We start from the raw sequence: 18,339 nt of genomic DNA, 5'->3' as shown, positions 1-18,339 counted from the left end.
AAGGAGGACTAGATTTTTTTATTTTTAGGTAAAAGTTCTTTAAAGTTTTTTTTTTTTAATAAATAATGAATATGGTATGCTTACCTGCTCTGTGCAATGGTTTGCACAGAGCCGAACAATCCGCCTTTTCTCTGGTCTCCCACTGGCGATCCTAGCCCCTCCCCCCTGCTGAGTGGCCCCATAGCAAGCAACTACTTATTGGGGCACTCATGCAGGCTCGCTCCCGCACCACGCTCTGTGTCCATTGAGACACACAGTGCAGCTTGGCCCTGCCGCATCACTCCTCACTGGCTGTGATTGACAGCAGTAGGAGCCAATGGCTCCCGCTGCTGCCTCTGAGCCAGTGAGGAGTGATAAACATACAAACAAGTGGCCACTGCCCCCACCTATAACTGGTCTTTGCAGCAAAGAGCACTGGATGGGTGATGAATGTCATACAAATACAAAGAGATTTCCAAGCTCAGACTTACCAGCCAGCAACCAACTGAATTGACCAGTCTAACAATATGCGTTAAGAACAGGGGTTTAGTTGCACACATTTGCAAATACATGCGTAAGCTGCATGCCCCACCAAGGCACCCTTTTTTCTGCAGTCCCAGACTTCTGTAACTCTCCACAATGGAAGCACATGCATTTATAATGGATATGTAGGGGACAGATAAGCCTGGAAGGAGCCCATCCCTGCTTAAAGTGATTGTAAAGTCTCGTTTTTTGCTCTGTGAGTGGCTCGGATCCTCCTCTGCTTGGGTCTCTCTTCTGTGTTCCTGACCCCTGCCTCCTGTTTAGTACCCCCACAGCAAGCATTGCTATGGGGGCATCTAAGCCGAGTCACGGCTCCCTGTGTCCATTCAGACACGGAGCCTTGACCCTGACAACTGTCACTGCTCAAGCACTGTTCCTGGGAACAGCAACGCTTATCTCAGTTCCTGGTCTCACGTGAGAGACTGTGAGTAGCGGGAGCAGAGTTGTATAAAGTACTCGAAACCCATACTTGAGTAAAAGTACAAGTGCTCGATCAAAAAGTGACTTGAGTAGAAGTTCTAAAGTATTCAACATTTTTTGTACTTAAGTATTGCAAGTAGTTTTTTTAAAAATTTTGCTACTCAAGTACTGAAAGTAAAAGTACAAGTACTGTGTTATGTAGTTATTAAAGAAAGAAGTCAAAAGTTTGAACATCATATTGTTTTTTATTATTTCAAATGCAGCTTTTATTTATACATACAGTAGCATTTATTTTCGTATACGCTGATCATACACATGTTTTGAGCTTCATGAGACCTGCCATCTACTGTTCTGGCAGTGGTAATTTTTATAATTGTAACAAGTAACTATGCAGCACAAAAAAAAAAATATCGGAGTAGAAGTATTGAAATCATCGAATAAATGTAGTGAAGTAAAAGTGGAAGTAGGAGAAAAAAATTCTACTCTAGGAAAGTACAGATACCGCCTTTCGGTACTTAAGTACAGTAGTGAAGTAGTTCTACTTAGTTACTATACATCTCTGAGCGGGAGCCATAGGCTCCTGCTGCTGTAAATCAAACTCCTGTAAAAAGGGAGTGGGGGTGTGGTTTACAGATGCTGTGTGAGTCTATGGACACACATAGCTCAGCTCAGGAGTTGAAGCACACAGGTGCCTCCTTAGCACCCAGTTTGCTGAGGAGGCACCTGAAGGATAAAGGAGCAGTGGAGAGCACCCGATGGGGGATTTTTTAAGTGAAAGTAAGGGACCACTCTGTCCAGTATTGTTCCACAGAGCAGTTAAGTATAACCTCTTTTTTAACAAAAAAAAAAGCCTTTAAAGTGATCCTATCAATCATTTATACCCTTTTTAAAGTCTTCTTGTCATGGTTATTAGCCAAAGAAAGTAATCTCCTTATGCCTCTCTAAATTAGTTTCACTAAAGTATGCCTTTAATGGCCACTTGTGTGCTCCCAGTGTACAGATGTTGCTAAGCATTTAGGCCTACTCCTATGGTGTTGCTCCCTTTGCTGCCAGAACCGGTGAGCTCTTCCTCTGCTGTTACTAGAGAGATTCAGCAGCATTTCAGCCAGCAAGGGTAAGACAAAAGTGAGAGTGGCAACTCCATAATTCTGCCACGGCAGCAAAACCACCAGTGCAATATGAGCCTCAGTCCAAAAGTCAGGGACATCAGACCCCAGTAACAAAGTGAAGCTAAATCAGAGGGTTATGCTGGCCATACACAGCCTAATAGTGCCCATACACTAGACGAAAGATCTTTAAAAAAATCTGTCATTTAGACAATTCATTAGTTATTTGTCCAGTTAATGGGCACAAATCGAAAATCGATTGTGATGTTTTTGAGCCAAAAAATTTAAGGAAACGTTTGAAAAACTTTTGCTGAATGGACGATAAATTGAAAGATTAAATTTGTTTCTCTCCCGTTAAAAATAAGACTGTTGGCACTGCACATATGTGACCCAGAAGCAAAAAAAAATGAATAAGAGTTATCATTCGACATTCGGTATTATTATCGTTTGCTCTCACGACCATGTGTTCGTTTTTCGAAAACACGTTCAAACGATTTTTCGACGAGTGTATGACTAGCATTAATTTCTGCTAATCTGGCTGAAATTCAAGCCATGGATTGCCCTGGAGACAAATTCGTCTGGAAAATTGAAAAAAACGGGCAGAAAATTTATGGCCAGTGACCGTAGCCATTTAGATGTTGTCACTGTTTGGGTTTTTTGACAGCTGCAGAAACAGCGGCTTTTAGAATACAAAAGTTGGCGAGGTAGATTCTTCCATCCACGCTGTAAAGTGTATGGTTAGCCTGGGCAGAAGGGTTTCTAACTAATAAAAGTAACAGCAGACCCCTGATACAGCAGGACTTTTAAATGTTTAAAATGTCTGACTGGTAAAGATAGGTCGGTGATCTTTTACCAAGGAAGATTGTATGTCCACGATTACTGCTCTACAGGGCCGGCGCTACCTGTAAGTCGCCTAGGGCGCAAATTAGCAGGGGGCGCCGACATCCTGCACCCGGAATCAGTAATGGACCGCCCACCGGCCGACGCGGTACGCCTCATGCTGTGCCGCATGAGCGCTACAGCAAGCCACAGCATCGCCGAAATCCCCATAGGAAAGCTTTGAAAAATGCTTTGCTATGGGGAAGTCTAATGCGCGTGCGCGGCCATTGCCGCGCATGCGCATTAGGTCTCCCTTGCTGGCTGACGTTGGCGGGGAGGAGAGTAGGCGGAGCCTGACCCAGTGGCGCGGTAAGTCACTGAAGGGGTTTTAACCCCTTCAGCAACTTGGGATGGGAGGTGGGAGAGCATATGGGGGGCGGCAATTTTTACTTTGCCTAGGGCGGCAAAAATCCTTGCTCCAGCCCTGCTGCTCTACACCCAAAAATACTTATAAACTACCGCGAATGTGCTATCGGTAAAAAGTATTTGCCAAAATATAACATCACAATATAATGCAGTAACAGTATACTTCAATAAGTTCTTTTTTAAAAAAAATCATAAAATGGTATGCCATATAAACATACAAAATGAGGTACATTTGAAAACTCTGGTGTCCCTAGCCATGTACAACCTAGATTTTTTCTTTCCAAAGATAATAAATTATGATTGTGCTTTTCTGAACACCTGGAAGTGTGGTATAAAGGTCAATTTAAAAATAAATATGCGCTGGTTCTATATTTGTGTCCTTGCCGGTTCATTTTAATTCAACCTCTAGGAGTGTGCTGCTTGTAATAACTGTGCTAAAATGGTTTCTGTCTTGTAGGCTGCCTGATGAGGGTGCCAAGTTCTCAACTCAGGATACAAATCTGCAAGTCCATTGCCAACTTTTACAACTCAGACATGGCAAAACAGCAGACTGACGGTACATTCGCTGTAACACACTTTATGCAATTACCAGATCTGGTCTATGTTTTCAATGAAATGCTCACTAAGGGCCAGTTCACACTAATGCGATGCCAGACATTGCATGTGAATTGCACCGCATTGCTGTGCAGATCACATGCAATGTTTGTGCAATGAGATTTTAGCCTTACAAAGTGTATGGCTGAAATTGTATTCGCACCAAAATGGTCCGCACTGGAATCAGATCGCATGGGCGTTCACATCTATGCAATCCGATTCCTGCACCATTTCACAGTTTGCACTAGGTTCTGCGAACCAATCTAAGGGTTTCATTAATGTGGAGTTCCACCCAAAAGTGGAACTTCCGCTCTTTTGCTTCCTCCCCCCCTCCGGTGCCACATTTGGCACCTTTCAGGGGGGGTACCTGTTTTTGACAGGTACCCTTCCCCACTTCGGGGATATGGCGCCGCCCATCCCTCGGAAGTTTGGCCCCCTCCTCATTCCCCCGCCGCCAAGCCAAAAGGGAATGCGCAGCGCGCTTCGCGCATGCGCAGTAGGGACCTACCCTCACTGCCGGGTTCCCTTACCGGCAATGGCGGCGGCAGAACCCGACAGCCAATGGAAACATTGGCTGCGGTGCCGACATCGCTGGACTCCAGGACAGGTAAGTGTCCTAATATTAAAAGTCAGCAGCTACAGTTTGTGTAGCTACTGACTTTTCATTTTTGGAGGGGGTGGAGGAGGAGGCGGAACTCCGCTTTAACTTTACATTGACACCCCTAGCGGTTCGCAGAGCTCAGTGTGAACCAGTGTGCGATTTGGGTGCGATGCGGGAACCGGCACGGAATCGCAGGGTTTTCTGCTGAAATGTACCGCTCATTAGACCAAACTCATACTTGAGCATTATGTAGCTTGAAGTTGTTTGTTGGGGTAACAAACACTTTAAGACTAAACTAAAGTCCTGCAACAAAAATTCTCTTGGAGTTAGAGCCTTTGGGCATGCTGGAACAGAACCGGGTGACGGCGAGAATATAACTCCTGCACACATGGACTACAAACATCTCACCCTTTCATTATAATCATTACATAGGAATGTGTTTTGTAGTTTAGAGAAGTCAACTGAGAAAGCTGATAACACTGCTTGAGATTTCAGTTCAGTGCACAGGAAATTGCAAGGACACAAGATTTCTGACAAGATCAAGAGGTATTTTTCTGTACTTGCAGAAAATATAGTGAGCCTTAAAATAGAACTATAGGCAAAACTTTTTTAATTTTGGATAGAGTAAGGGAGGGTTATAAACCCTATCACATTTTTTTCGCCATCTGTGTCCCATTGCAGAGATTTCTCTTTCCCCTTCTGTTCCATAGGACGTTAGAGGAAATCCCTGCAAACTAAGGGAATTCCTTGGGACCCCCAGGTTACCAGAACTAGTGTCCCCATTGGAAGATTTCCCCTCTATTTTCTGGGGACAACCAAAATATTGGGATTTTGTTTTACTTTTAATTTCACTTTCAGTGATAATGGTACAAATAAAAAGGGTGATTTCCCGTAACGGGGGCACAAACAGCAATAAAAACTGTCAAGCATTCTAATCGCTCTGCACACTATCCAAAACTAAAATTATTTTTTTTTTGCCTTTAGTTATACTTTAAATCAGTGGTCCTCAACCCCAGTCCTCGGGGCCCACTAACCGGCCAGACTTTAAGTATTACCTTGGGGAGATGCAGACTAGAATACTGCAATCACTGAGCAGCAAATGAGATCACCTGTGATGTAATTTAGTTATCTTGCAAACCTGGCCTCTTAGTGGGCCTCGAGGACCGGAGTTGAGGACCAATGCTTTAAATAATAAAACGAATGCAGCTACCATGTCTAAAATGGGGTACACACTATAAGAAAATCGTGCAATCGATCATCCGATTTTCCTCGTTATACAGCAAATCGGAACTGGTGAAAGAAAATTTGTACGAAAATTCTAGTAGGACAAAGGCTTTTTTGTTGTTTCTGATCGTGTGCAGTCTTTGGGCTCTGATTTTTATTTTTTTTTTTGGGTTTGTCCATTCCAAAATTTTTGCTCAAAAGGGCGGAATTGGCTGTAGAAAGTTGTGTACACACTATATGAAAATAGTACGTAAGTTCTTTAGACCGATTTTCTTATAGTGTATACAAGCCTGCAATATATTACGTTTTTGTTTTTGAGTTTAGATATTCTTTATAGGAAGAACAGCTGTTGGTGCTAACCTGTGAATTCTATGTTGTGACATTAATTTAATGTTTTTGATGATTTCTACAAAAAATGAACATTTATTTTCTGTGTGCCCATATTTTTCTACACAGGTTTTCAACCAACCAGCATAGCTTACAAGATACAGATGGCTGAAGTGGGGGGTATGGCGGAGACCCTTGCTTTGTCTCTGACATTGCTTGAGAATCATCTGCAAGAGAAGATAGCACTTCTGAAAGTACTACAGCTTTTCTCAAACTCCATTGGTACGTATAAGGTGATATAATCGCAGTGACTCGTGATGACCCTACTTTAAGGCCTCTAGCACACTGCAGCTTTATTCTACTGAGCTAAAATACAGCCCATTAATTGTAATGTGCCTATGCACACAGGCACATAAACAAGCGCCGTGCATTCTTCAGTAAGAACAAAATAGAAAAATCTGCATTTTTGGTCAGTAATTTACGCCTAACGCGTGCAAAAACGCACGATTGCGCACAAATGTACGCAAATGGCCATTTACAAAATGTGCAGAACAAGAACGTGGGAATACGTTGCCGCGCACTTGCGTGAATATGCGCACGACATTGCACAAACACATATGCGCGACAATACGCGCAAATACATACAAAAAAAAACTGATGAAAAAGTAGATGCTCAAACAGGAGTATCGTGTGCAAGAGGCCTTACTGTGATTTGAACATATACTCACTTGCACTTATAGTTACTATAACATACAGTGGTTAAGATAGGGAACTTACAGCCCCAATTCCAAAAAAGCTGTGACTGTGTAAAATCTAAATAAAACAGAATGCAATCATTTGCAAATCTCATAAACCCATATTTTATTAACAGTAGAAAAAAGAAAACACATCAAATGTATAAAGGGTAACTCCACTTTCGTGGGGGAAAAAATAGCAAATAAAGAAAAAACAATATAGCGTATACAATTGCGACATAGATCATATTGTAATCGAATGTTATTAAAATGACCTTTCCTTTTCAATCTGCAGCTGTTGTAATTTTCTGAAAATGCAATGCAATATGGCCACCTGGAGCTGTTCTGTACACAGAATGTATACTGACCACACCCCAGAAACATCATTTCCTGCTTGTGTGATTGGCTCACCAATTTTCCCAGAAGTCTGCCTAAGATAAGTCAGATTTCTGGCATCCCCTGCAACAAAAATTTAATTTTTGGTGAAATACTCCCAATAGAAACACGTCTAAAGGGATGCAGGCCCAGCAGCTTTCCCCATTAGAGTTCTGCAGCTTCCACAGCTGACAGAGAATTATGAAACCACTCCCATTTGACAAACTCAGCACAGAGGAATAAACAGTGATTTCTTCAAAATAACAAAAGGTAGGTCATTTTGAAATTTATGGCAGCAATACATCTCAATAGAGTCAACAAGGCCATGTTTACCTTCGTGAAATAAAGAACAGAGAAGGCGCTTCTAAGTGCAGTATATCAGTAGTTTAATAGTACACAAGATTAAAAAGACTTACCAGCGGTCTGTAAAATCCATGCTCATAATAATCAGAATCCAGCTGAATTCCTGTCACTGTCAGCCCAAACCAGCTCAGCCAACCAGAAGCTGCAGAGGGAGATGGAAAGCAGAAGAGATGGAATGCAAGAGCAAGATGGCCACCGCACTTCCGGGATCGGCGTGGAATGCACGTGCTGGATATGACATCAGGAGGGGACGGTAGCACGTTTCAGAGCATGCTTTTTCATCCCTAAGTCCCAAGGACTAGGGAGTTCACTTTTATGGAGAACAGGGGTGGGGATGTTGAGCCGTACATTATCAAGAAACCATTTGGATTGACAACATGTGTAAAATATAGTGATTCAAATACATTAATTAGAAACTAATTAGAAACAATAAAATAAGAACTGGGGAGTATACTATAGGTAAAAGGTAGAGATTGTGCACACTTATGTAGCAATAACAATTCTAAGAGAAAAAAAAAACATTGTAATGGATAGCAACACATGGAGACCGCAAAGGGTCACTGTGTTGATATGCATAAGATAAAACAGATAATTACATGGTGGATATAAATCAATAAAATAAAAACTATATAAGAATACAGTATTGAAAAATGTTCACAATAAAATGAATAAAAATAATGAATAGAGGAAGAATCCCGCAACAGTAAGAATTTATCTGACAAAGGTATGTAATACAATGGAGAGAAAATGGATTAAGTTAGGACAGGAAAGAGGAATGACAGCCCTTAGATAATACACTTATGTTTGTGACTATAAAAACAAGCTTAATTGGTTACATTAAAAAGCAAGTGGATATGATGAATCTTTTGGATGTTGAGTTAAATATATAGTAACAACCATATATAACAGGATATGTTGCTCTACATCCTGTCATATCTTTCAGCACTGATGGTGCCTTTCCAGATGTGTAAGCTGTCCATTCCATACGCATTAATGCCCCCCCCCCCATACCATCAGCGATGCACGCTTTTGAACTGAGCGTTAATAAGCCAGGAGGTCCCTCTCCTCTTTAGTCCGGAGGACGCTGTGCCCATGGTTGCCAAAAACAATGTCAAATTTCGATTCGTCTGACCACAGAACAGTTTTCCACTGTGATGGCGTTCACCGTCACTGGGAGTGAGGGACAGATACTTGAGGGACACTGAGAGAATGGTTTGGATGGCTTCAGATGGGAGAGTGATATTTGTCAACGGTGGCTCTCAAGAAATGTGGAAATTTTATCCCACCTTGCACTGTGAGACCTGTGGCCTGTTGCCATGGAGTCTGTGACACCTAAATGTGTATTCCATGTGTTTCAATGTAGTAGATAGACAGACCGTCTTGTCCTATTGTCTATCTATTGAGCTGGGGTGTGGATTGCGTTAAGTCTGCCTGTCCCATTGTTAAATGTTAATGACCTCACATTGTTCTGTCCAGATGGCCAGATAATTAGTTCAGGTTAATTCTGTTTCTGTATACACTTTCTTCTGCATAGGATAATGTAATCAGGCAACCCCTGACCTGTGTGTAGTAATTTGATCAGGAGGGGGATGTGCTCATGTGTGTATAAATTGAGTGTGAAACTGTTAAATAAAGGAGAAGGTTCCAAAACTTGTATGAGCTAAGTTGTTGGCTAGCTTTGTATGAGAGCGGCTAGGAAAATCTGGGATATATGTTCATGACTGCAAGGAAGCCGTATACTGATGGAAGACCACAAGTACAGTGTGGGTCGGCGGTTCCGTTACATCCACTTTGCAACAGACCATTTTATATGAGCCTTGGCCCAGAGAAGACGGCTGCATTTTTGGATCATGTTCAGATATGGTTTCTGCTTTGTATAATATATCTTTACCTTGCATTTTTGAATGGAACAGCGAACTGTGTTCACAGACAGTGATTTTTATAAGTATAGCTGCATGCCCATGCAGTGATGTCCATCACAGAATCATAAACAATATATTCCCTGCGCTCCACAAACTTTCTTAAATGTCCTCCTTTGCAAATTGACCTTCACGAGAAACTATAGTAGAATCTGACTGAATAATTTGACCCTTCGAAATGAATGGGTCAGATCGAGCACATATAATAATGCCCACCAGATGTCACCATCCCTCTTCTTACTACAAACATCCAGAATTCTTCTTATTTCCACCCAAAGATATTTAAAATTTTGGTGTGTTTAAATTCTACACTATTGATATTACTTTTTTCTGCTTTGATATACTTCTTTGGGAGGCAATAAGAAGCAGAAGAACTCTGGATGTTTTTAGTAAGAAGAGGGAGAGTGACATCTGGTGGCCATTATCATATGTGCTCGATATGAACCATTATTTTAAAGGATCTAATTATTCGGTCAGAGATGAGGCTCAAATCACACTAGCACAACCACAAAGTCGCACAATTTCTAGTGTGACATTGGAGCACGACTGATACAACTTTGAGTGTGACTTTGATCCAACTTTACACTCTGTGGATCAAAGTCGCTTCAAAGTTGTGCAGGCTCCTTTTCAAAGTTGCTGCAACTTTATCTCCAATTTAAATGGGTGCCATTAAAAAAAAAAAATGGGCTGCAGCTTATGTGACAAAGCTTTTCACAGATTGGGGAGCCCATCTTTACTTCTGAGACACTCTGACTCTCCAAGATGCTCTTTTTATACCCAATCATGTTACTGGCCTGTTGCCAATTAACCCAATTAGTTGCAAAATGTTCTTTCAGATTTTCCTTGTTAGTACCACTTACTCTGCCAGCTTTTTGTTGCCCTGTCCAAGCTTTTTTGAGATGTGTTGCTGTTATTAATTTCAAAATGACCTTATTTATTTCTTAATATGGTACATTTTCTCATTTTAAATGTTTGATGTTTTCTCTTTTCTATTGTGATTAAAGCATGGATTTATGAGATTTGCAAATCATTGCATTCTGATTTATGTAGATTTTACACAGCATCCCAACTTTTTTGGAATTGGGGTTGTATTTAAAGTGGAGTTGAACTTGAAGAATAAAGATTAGCTGTATTATAGGAAATATTTAGAAATGTTAATTGTGCCAAGCAGTATCCTAAAAAGTCTATGTTGTGTCTTGAAATTCTGAAAAAACAGCAGAGCACTCCCTGGAATGTGAGTGTGCCTGGCTTTCCTGTGCCTACAATCACTTTGTTTATCTGCATAGGTACATACTATGTCCATTCAGTTCAACCTGTGTTAGTGTGTGTGACTATGTCCCTACCATTTCCCATATTCCTGTATTTTGTGTTTACTAAAATGCACATCTAAAAGTTTTTGAAAATATCAACACTTTTTGCTGACACCACTAACAGTGGAAGGGAGTTCCACACCCTTACTGCTCTAACAATAAAGAACCCCGTACGCAGTTTAAGATTGAACAGTTTCTTGACCAACTTCATTGAGTGGCCGCGTGTCTTCTGAAGTGACCTGAGACTGAAACATGTATCCTTTTGCTAGAATCGCCATTTAGATATTTGAAAATTGCAATCATATTCCCTCTTAAGTGACTCTTCTCCAGGGAGAATAATTTTAATGTTTGTAGTCGTTCCTCATAACTTAGTTCCTCCAGTCCCCTTATTCGCTTTGTTGTCCTTCTCTGGACTCTTTCCCGTTCCAGTACATCCTTCCTGTGGACTGGTGACCAGAATTCGAGATGTGGCTAAAACATAGATTTGTAGAGTGGTAGTATGATAGTATTATCTCTTGAGAACATTTTTTTAATGCATGCTAACAACTTGCTGGCCTTGCTTGCTGCAGCTGGCATAACATGCTATTGGGAGATTTAGTGATATCATTACTATACTGCTCAATACTCTACTCAAATTTATACAGTATATATAAAATGTTGAGTAGAGTGTGGAAGACTAGAACTTATCAGATTTTTTAAAATTCGTTTTGTACCTGCAGACAATCAAAATTTACATGTATTTTGGCATATACAAAACATCTTAGTTAACTACTTAAGCCCCGGAGGATTTGGCTGCTAAAAGACCAGGGGGTTTTTTGCGATTTTTTTACTGCGTGACTTTAACGGACAATTGCGCGGTCGTGCGACGTTGTACCTAAACGAATTTGACGTCCTTTTTTTCCCACAAACAGAGCTTTCTTTTGGTGGTATTTGATCACCTGTGTGATTTTTTGATCATGCGCTATAAACAAAAAAAGAGCGTCAATTTTGCAAAAATAACAATATTTTTCACATTTTTTTTATATGAAATTCCCCAAAAAAAAATGTAAAAATCAAAATTTTTTAACATTTTCGGCCAATTTGTTTTATGCTACATATGTTTGGTAAAAAAAATCGCAAAAAGCGTATTTTGATTGGTTTGCGCAAAATTTATCGCGTTTACTAACAAAGGGAAAGATTTTTGTCATTTTTGGTGTTTTTTTTTTTTTAACGCGTAATGGCATCGATCTGCGATTTTTTTTTTTTTCCGGTACTGCGACATTGCGGCGGACAGATCGGACCCTTGACTGACATTTTTGACACTTTTGGGGTTACCAGTGACATTACTGCAGTAATCAGTGCTATACATATGCACTGTTACTGCAAAAATGACACTGGCAGGGAAGGGGTTAACTTTATTGGAGAGGGAGGGGTTAAGTGTGTCCTAGGGGCATGATTCTAACTGTATAGGGACATTGCTATTGGTGTAAAAACAAAGATCAACGGTTCTACATAGTAGAACCGTCTGATCTTAATTTTTACACCAGGGAGAATGACGGGCGGCTTGTTTACATAAGCCGCTCCGCCTTTCTCCCTTCACCGGAGCGATCGTAGTGTGACCGGCGGACATCGAGTCCGCCGGTCACACGCACTGACTTGTCTGTGAACGAGCCGCGGCGGGCGCGCGCCCGCCCGCAATTGGCTCGCAAGTCAGTGACAGGCGAGTGACGTATCCATACGTCACTCTGCCTGGCCGGGGCTGACCGCCGCAGTATATAGTCGTGCGGCGGTCGGCAACCGGTTAAAAATGCTGGTAAAACCAATAAACATGAAGATAAGGAGAGGTGAAGCAAATAAACATGAAGACATGGGAACTGTCCGACACCCAGTGAGGAGATCAATACCATTATTCTGACACCGCATTATTATGCCATTGTGATGCGGTCCAAACTATGTGCGTGGACGAGGGAACAAACTATAGACTGAATCCTTTGTTGGCATAGTGCGGAGATCAATACTGTGATTCTGACACTGCATTATTATGCCATTGTGATGTGGCCAAAACTATGTGTGTGGACGAGGAACAAACTATAGATTGAATCCTTTGTTGGCATAGTGCAGGCGTCTTCAAACTATGACCCTCAAGTTGTTCAGGAACTACAATTCCCATCATGCCTAGTCATGTCTGTGAATGTCAGAGTTTTACAATGCCTCATGGGATGTGTAGTTCTGCAACAGCTGGAGGGCAGTAGTTTGAGGATCCCTGGCATAGTGGAATGGCTTTCCTAATTTCACTCAAAGTGTGCAGGTGACAACTGATCATTAAAAGGCAGAGATGATTATACAGTGGTGAAAGTAATTATTCGAGCCCTGCAGATTTTGTAAGTTTGCCCACTTACAAAAAAATTAAGCATCTGTAATTTTTATCATAGGTGTATTTCAAATCATTAAGAAAGAAGATCAACCAAAAATCTAGAAAAAACACATGATATAAATGTTATAAATTCAGTTGCAGTTTAGTAAAATAGTAAAATAAGTATTTGATCCCCAAGCAAAAGATGACTTAGTACTTGATGGAGAAACCCTTGTAGGCAAGCACAGAGGTATGACATTTCTTGTAGTTGGTGACCAGGTTTGCACACATCTCAGGAGGGATTTTGGTCCATTCTTCTTTACAGATCTTCTCTAAATCCTTAAGGTTTCTTAACTGTTGCTTGGCAATTCGAAGTTTCAGCTCCCTCCATAAATGTTTTATAAGATTAAGGTCTGGAGATTGGCTAGGCCACTCCATGACCTTAATGTATAGCTCCCAACTGTCCCTGATTTCGAGGGACTGTCCCTCGTTCAGAACAAAGTCCCTCTGTCCCTCTTTCCTCCTCATTTGTCCCTTATTTTGATCTGATCTATATAGTTGTATATAAAATGCACTTTTTATCTTTTAAAAAGTGTTTCACAGTGCTAAACCTTTCATCCAATTTCTAAATTGCTGCATTTGTAAGTGTCAAAAGCCAATATAAAGGAATAATAGTGGTGAAAAAAGCAGTTGTGGGTTTAACTAATCTTTTTTTTGTATAATTCTCCTTTAAGGGGGCATAGCAGGGTGTGTGTCCTATGCCTACATACTTTTGCTAATAGGTGTCCCTCCTTCCCATCTCATAAAGCTGGGAGGTAGGCTTAATGTGCTTCTTCTTGAGCCACTCCTTTCCAAATCAATTTCAGGAGACAACATCACACAGCAGTGGCTACAACCTTTCAGTTCACTAACATAATAGATTCAGCCATTTTGTATGCATGTAAAGTGATTACAAGAACAATGACATCATGGAAGGACAAGCAATTTTATATGCTCGTGTTTGGTGTCTACAATCCCTTCTGTACCAATAAAAAAGTTCATAACAATACTGAGACACAGCAAGCTACTAGTTCAGGTATCTAACATCTTAAAGTGGACCTGTGACACTGGAAACCTATATGAAACACTTACAATACTTTTCTTTTGTAGAGAACTGTAAGCTTATGGCCAAAGCTCAAGCTGCCTACCGGATCTGTTCCCGACTCAATGACCCCGACCCCTCTGGACAGGTTCTCTTTCGCTCTTCTGAGATTCTTTGGAATCTGCTGGAACTTGGACCTAAAGAAGAAATCATTAATCAGCTCAGTAACATAGAATGTATCTAGTAAGGACATTTATCATTATAACACATTCAGTCCCTTTCCTTTTCATGTTGGAAATTTTAAATCTTTTCGGTCAGATCTTGTTACAGGTTATATCTGTCAGATCAACACAACTGTGCGGAGTGAGAGTCTACCTGATTGGATGGAATGGATTGATTGGGTAGCCCCTTGTATATTACATGGCAGTTAAACAAACCATAATAACATTTTATTTCAACCTGTGATTAAAGGAAAGATAATTGCTTATATCCCTCATCAAGACAGTGTTGATGGGGGAATCCCTCCTGCAGCGCTATCGTGTTCTGCGTGGGGAGCCGTCCCCACTGGCAGAATACAATGATCACTGCTGCCAGCTATAGCTGCTGTCAGTGATCGGGTGAAAAAATATTGACAGGCTGGTTGTACTGAAGTCAATCAATGTATGAACTTCCAGCCTGCCCATAGACGGAATGAAATTCGGCCAGATTTCAGTCCATGAATGGTCGGCTATAGTAAACCTTATTAATATGACAATCCGGCCTGAAACAAAATCTGACCAGGTTAATAACAGAGGGGGGCAGATTACAATCCTATAGATGGGTTGATAATCTGACTATATATACGTTATATACAGCCATGCTGCCAGAGTTATGGGAGAGGAAAAGGTGACTCGTAAGAGTAACCTGAGGTGGATCATTGGGATTGCAATGTGTGTTTTACTGCGCTTTCGGCCCTAACCATGAAGATGGTGAGCAATATTGTGGGGTGAGTTGCCTAGCTGAGGGGTGTGGAATCACAGAGATGGTGGATTCTTCGGGGACCCTTTATGCAGCACGGGACTCACATCATCTGATCACTTATTATTATCTGATATCTATTTAGTATTATAATTTCACCTGAAGCACAGCAGACTGGATGTGGACTATTTGTTTATTCATGTGCCCTAATTTGGATTTTATGACATGTCACATTGATTTTGAGAGAATTTACTTTTATTTATTTATCTTTGTTTCACTTCACGCATACAGTGATTGTATGCTCTGCGCGGCTAGTGGGATTATATATTCACTATTATAATTATTTTTACATTTTTAAACTGCAGCACTTTTTGGGTGATTATTATCATATTTAATCACCTTATTTGACATATTTGATTGATTAATATTCACATAATTTTGTTGTTTTGCACGCGAGAGCTTTCTTTATTGACTATATACATTGTTAGGCCAAATCTGCAGATAATTTGTTTAGATTCAAAATTATTAATGTTACCATCTACTTGGATATTACATGAATCGGCTAGAGCACTCTGCCGTATGGTTTCTATAAAATGCTAACCATAAACAGGCAGATGTCTCCCTAAGAACGATGGGTGGACAGGCATCTGTCTATTAGCTGTACCACTCAGACCAGCCAATGTTTCTCCTGCTACTAGGGATGCACCGAAATTTCGGCCACCGAAATTATCAGCCGAAAATGGGCCTATCCCATTTCGGCCGATAATGGGTTAAACATGCCGAAATTAATGGCCGCCACGAGAAAGGAGGTGGGCGCAGCGCAGGTTTAAAAAGTCCCGCCTCTGGCCGGCCGCCCGCCTCTCAATGATGTCCGTACTACTATGATCTGTGTATGAATGAAGTGACACACCGGGCGGGAGGGCGGGGGGAGTGGCCGCTAATAGCTATAACTATGTGAGCTTCACTTCCCTGTCATGCGGGTATCTCCTCTGACAGGAAAGTGAAGTTCTCACATAGTTATAGCTATTAGCAGCCGCTCCCCCGCCTTCCCGCCCGGTGTGTCCGTTCATTCATGCTCATCGTCCCGCAGACAGGGAAGTGAAGCTCACATAGTTACAGCTACCGTATTAGCGGCCGCTCGCCCGCCCGCCCGGTGTGTCACTTCATTCATGCACAGATCGTAGTAGTAGTGACATCACCGGGAGGCGGGCGGCCGGCCAGAGGCACTTCTTTTGAATGAAGTACACCCGAGGAGCACTCAGCAGAGTGAGAAGTATGGAGATTGAATCGTTGGGATGGGGAGGAACGCTGAGGCAGAGGGGGACGCTGAGGCAGTGGGGGGGGGGGGGGGGTTAGCTGAGGCAGCTTAGCAATGGTATTAGTATTATGGAGCATGAGGGGGTTAATGTATTGCCACTGCTGGTCACTGATGCATTAGTGACCGACAAGTGGCAGTTAATTAACCCCTTTATGCTGCATTAGTGCAACCAGTATCAGTGCAACCAGTGTTAATTAACACTGATACTGGTTGCACTAATGCAGCACAAAGGGATTAATTAACTGCCACTGGTCGATCACTAATAGATGAGTGACCAGCAGTGGCAATACATTAACCCCCTCATGCTGCATAATACAAATACCATTGGTAATTAAATTAACCTCTTGCCAACCCATCACAGTACATATACCGTGACAGGGTGGCTGCGACAGGTGTACGTCGCTGCCTGTTTTTGGTGTATGCCCCTGTTCTATCTATTTTAAAATAATTTGGGGAAAAAAGTCATTTTCGGTTTCGGTTTTCGGCCAAGGGCATCCTGCATTTTCGGTTTCGGCCCCAAAATTTTCATTTCGGTGCATCCCTACCTGCTACCTTCCTAATGGACTAAATTGATGCACACAGTTAACACCTTCCTTACTCCTTGTTATTGGGGGTTGGGAAACATCAGCTAGTTCACACAGAGATTTTGTAATTGGTACAAGAATACAGCCAGTAAAATTGGAACTCCCTACCTGCATGCTCCTTTCAGGTCAGTGATGACAGGCTTGTAATGTCCAAAAAATTGTAATTGTAAGCCCTGCCCATTTTATTTTGCAAAACTGTTTAACTGTCCAACTCTCAGATGTTTACAACATAAAGAGTGATCATTCTGTACTCCAAATTAAGAAATAGGAGGGTCCTTTGAGATAACATCGGAAGTGTGCACAGAACAGTGTGAAGAAAGCGGGTATCAGATCCCTGCCCTCCTCACTAACTCGTGACAAAGGACTGGCCAATCTCACACCTCGCTGTCACTTACAAAACAATGCCACTCTCAGTTGCAATCCACACATGGATTTCCCAGCTTGTGGGACCACAATGTAGGTGCCAGCAACCTAAGAGCGATTGTCACTGGGCTACATTAATTAAACAATTAACCTTTTAGCTACCACCACCGCCTTTTAATAGAGTGGCGGAAACTGATAATTTTAGCAATACCAATTATGATTTTAGAATAAACCTCTGTAGCACACACCGTCACCACAGACAGGTATATTAAGAGATTCATTGTATACAGTAGCGTTGTTCAAGAGACAGACTCATTTTTAGTTTGCATTAAAAGAGCCTTAAAAACAGTTTTAACACTTCTCAGAATAAGGTTTAATGATAAAAAAAGGTCAAAATGGGTGCAAATAAAGGGTTTACAGAAAAAAGGATGTTTCAAAGAAATAAAGACATAATACAGCAACAGAGAAAAAAAGACAGAGTTGAGAAGGGAGGATACTTGCAGTGTCCTGGGTGTTATCAGAGTTCAGTCGATGAGGCAGGTATTATCGGTTCTCAAACTTGACAGATGTTCCTGATTTGATGGTACATGAGAACTGTCAAACTGTCCTGACATTCCTTTTTTATTTGGCATCAAACTGGTGTTGACAGAGGCCATCTGACCAATTAAGCGTCTGAGGGGTGGTTGCTGGGAGGTCTCAACTTTAATTGCCTTTGTCTCTGATAACATTTTCCATAAGTATTCACACCTCTGAATATCTACTGTTTACAGACTGCTAACGTCCATATTATGGCCCGGTGTAAAATTAGCTTCAAAACATATATAAATATGGCAGGTTTCTGATAACTGTTTCACCTAGGAGGGAAAAGGGGTGCCAGTGGTTCCACATATGGTCTGACATAGGGGTGTCTGGACTTGAAATGCTACAAATTATCTGAGGAAACTAAATATGTCCATATTATGAC

At 41.4% G+C, this 18,339-nt stretch overlaps 1 protein-coding gene across 1 annotated transcript in view; it reads left to right on the top strand.

The window, feature by feature from the left end:
* CFAP69 (cilia and flagella associated protein 69) overlaps positions 1–18,339 on the top strand; it is a 104,559-nt gene that overhangs the window by 36,901 nt on the left and 49,319 nt on the right. Inside the window, exons 6-8 of the mRNA XM_082259192.1 lie at positions 3,751–3,849; positions 6,169–6,321; positions 14,222–14,396. Of these exons, the coding sequence (XP_082115318.1) occupies positions 3,751–3,849; positions 6,169–6,321; positions 14,222–14,396 (427 nt within the window). The remainder of the gene's footprint in view (positions 1–3,750; positions 3,850–6,168; positions 6,322–14,221; positions 14,397–18,339) is intronic.

Source organism: Pelophylax lessonae, assembly GCF_965119305.1.
Source record: "Pelophylax lessonae genome assembly, chromosome: 5".
In the NCBI taxonomy this organism is placed as follows: domain Eukaryota; kingdom Metazoa; phylum Chordata; class Amphibia; order Anura; family Ranidae; genus Pelophylax; species Pelophylax lessonae.
This window is presented reverse-complemented; position numbering and strand designations above follow the sequence as displayed.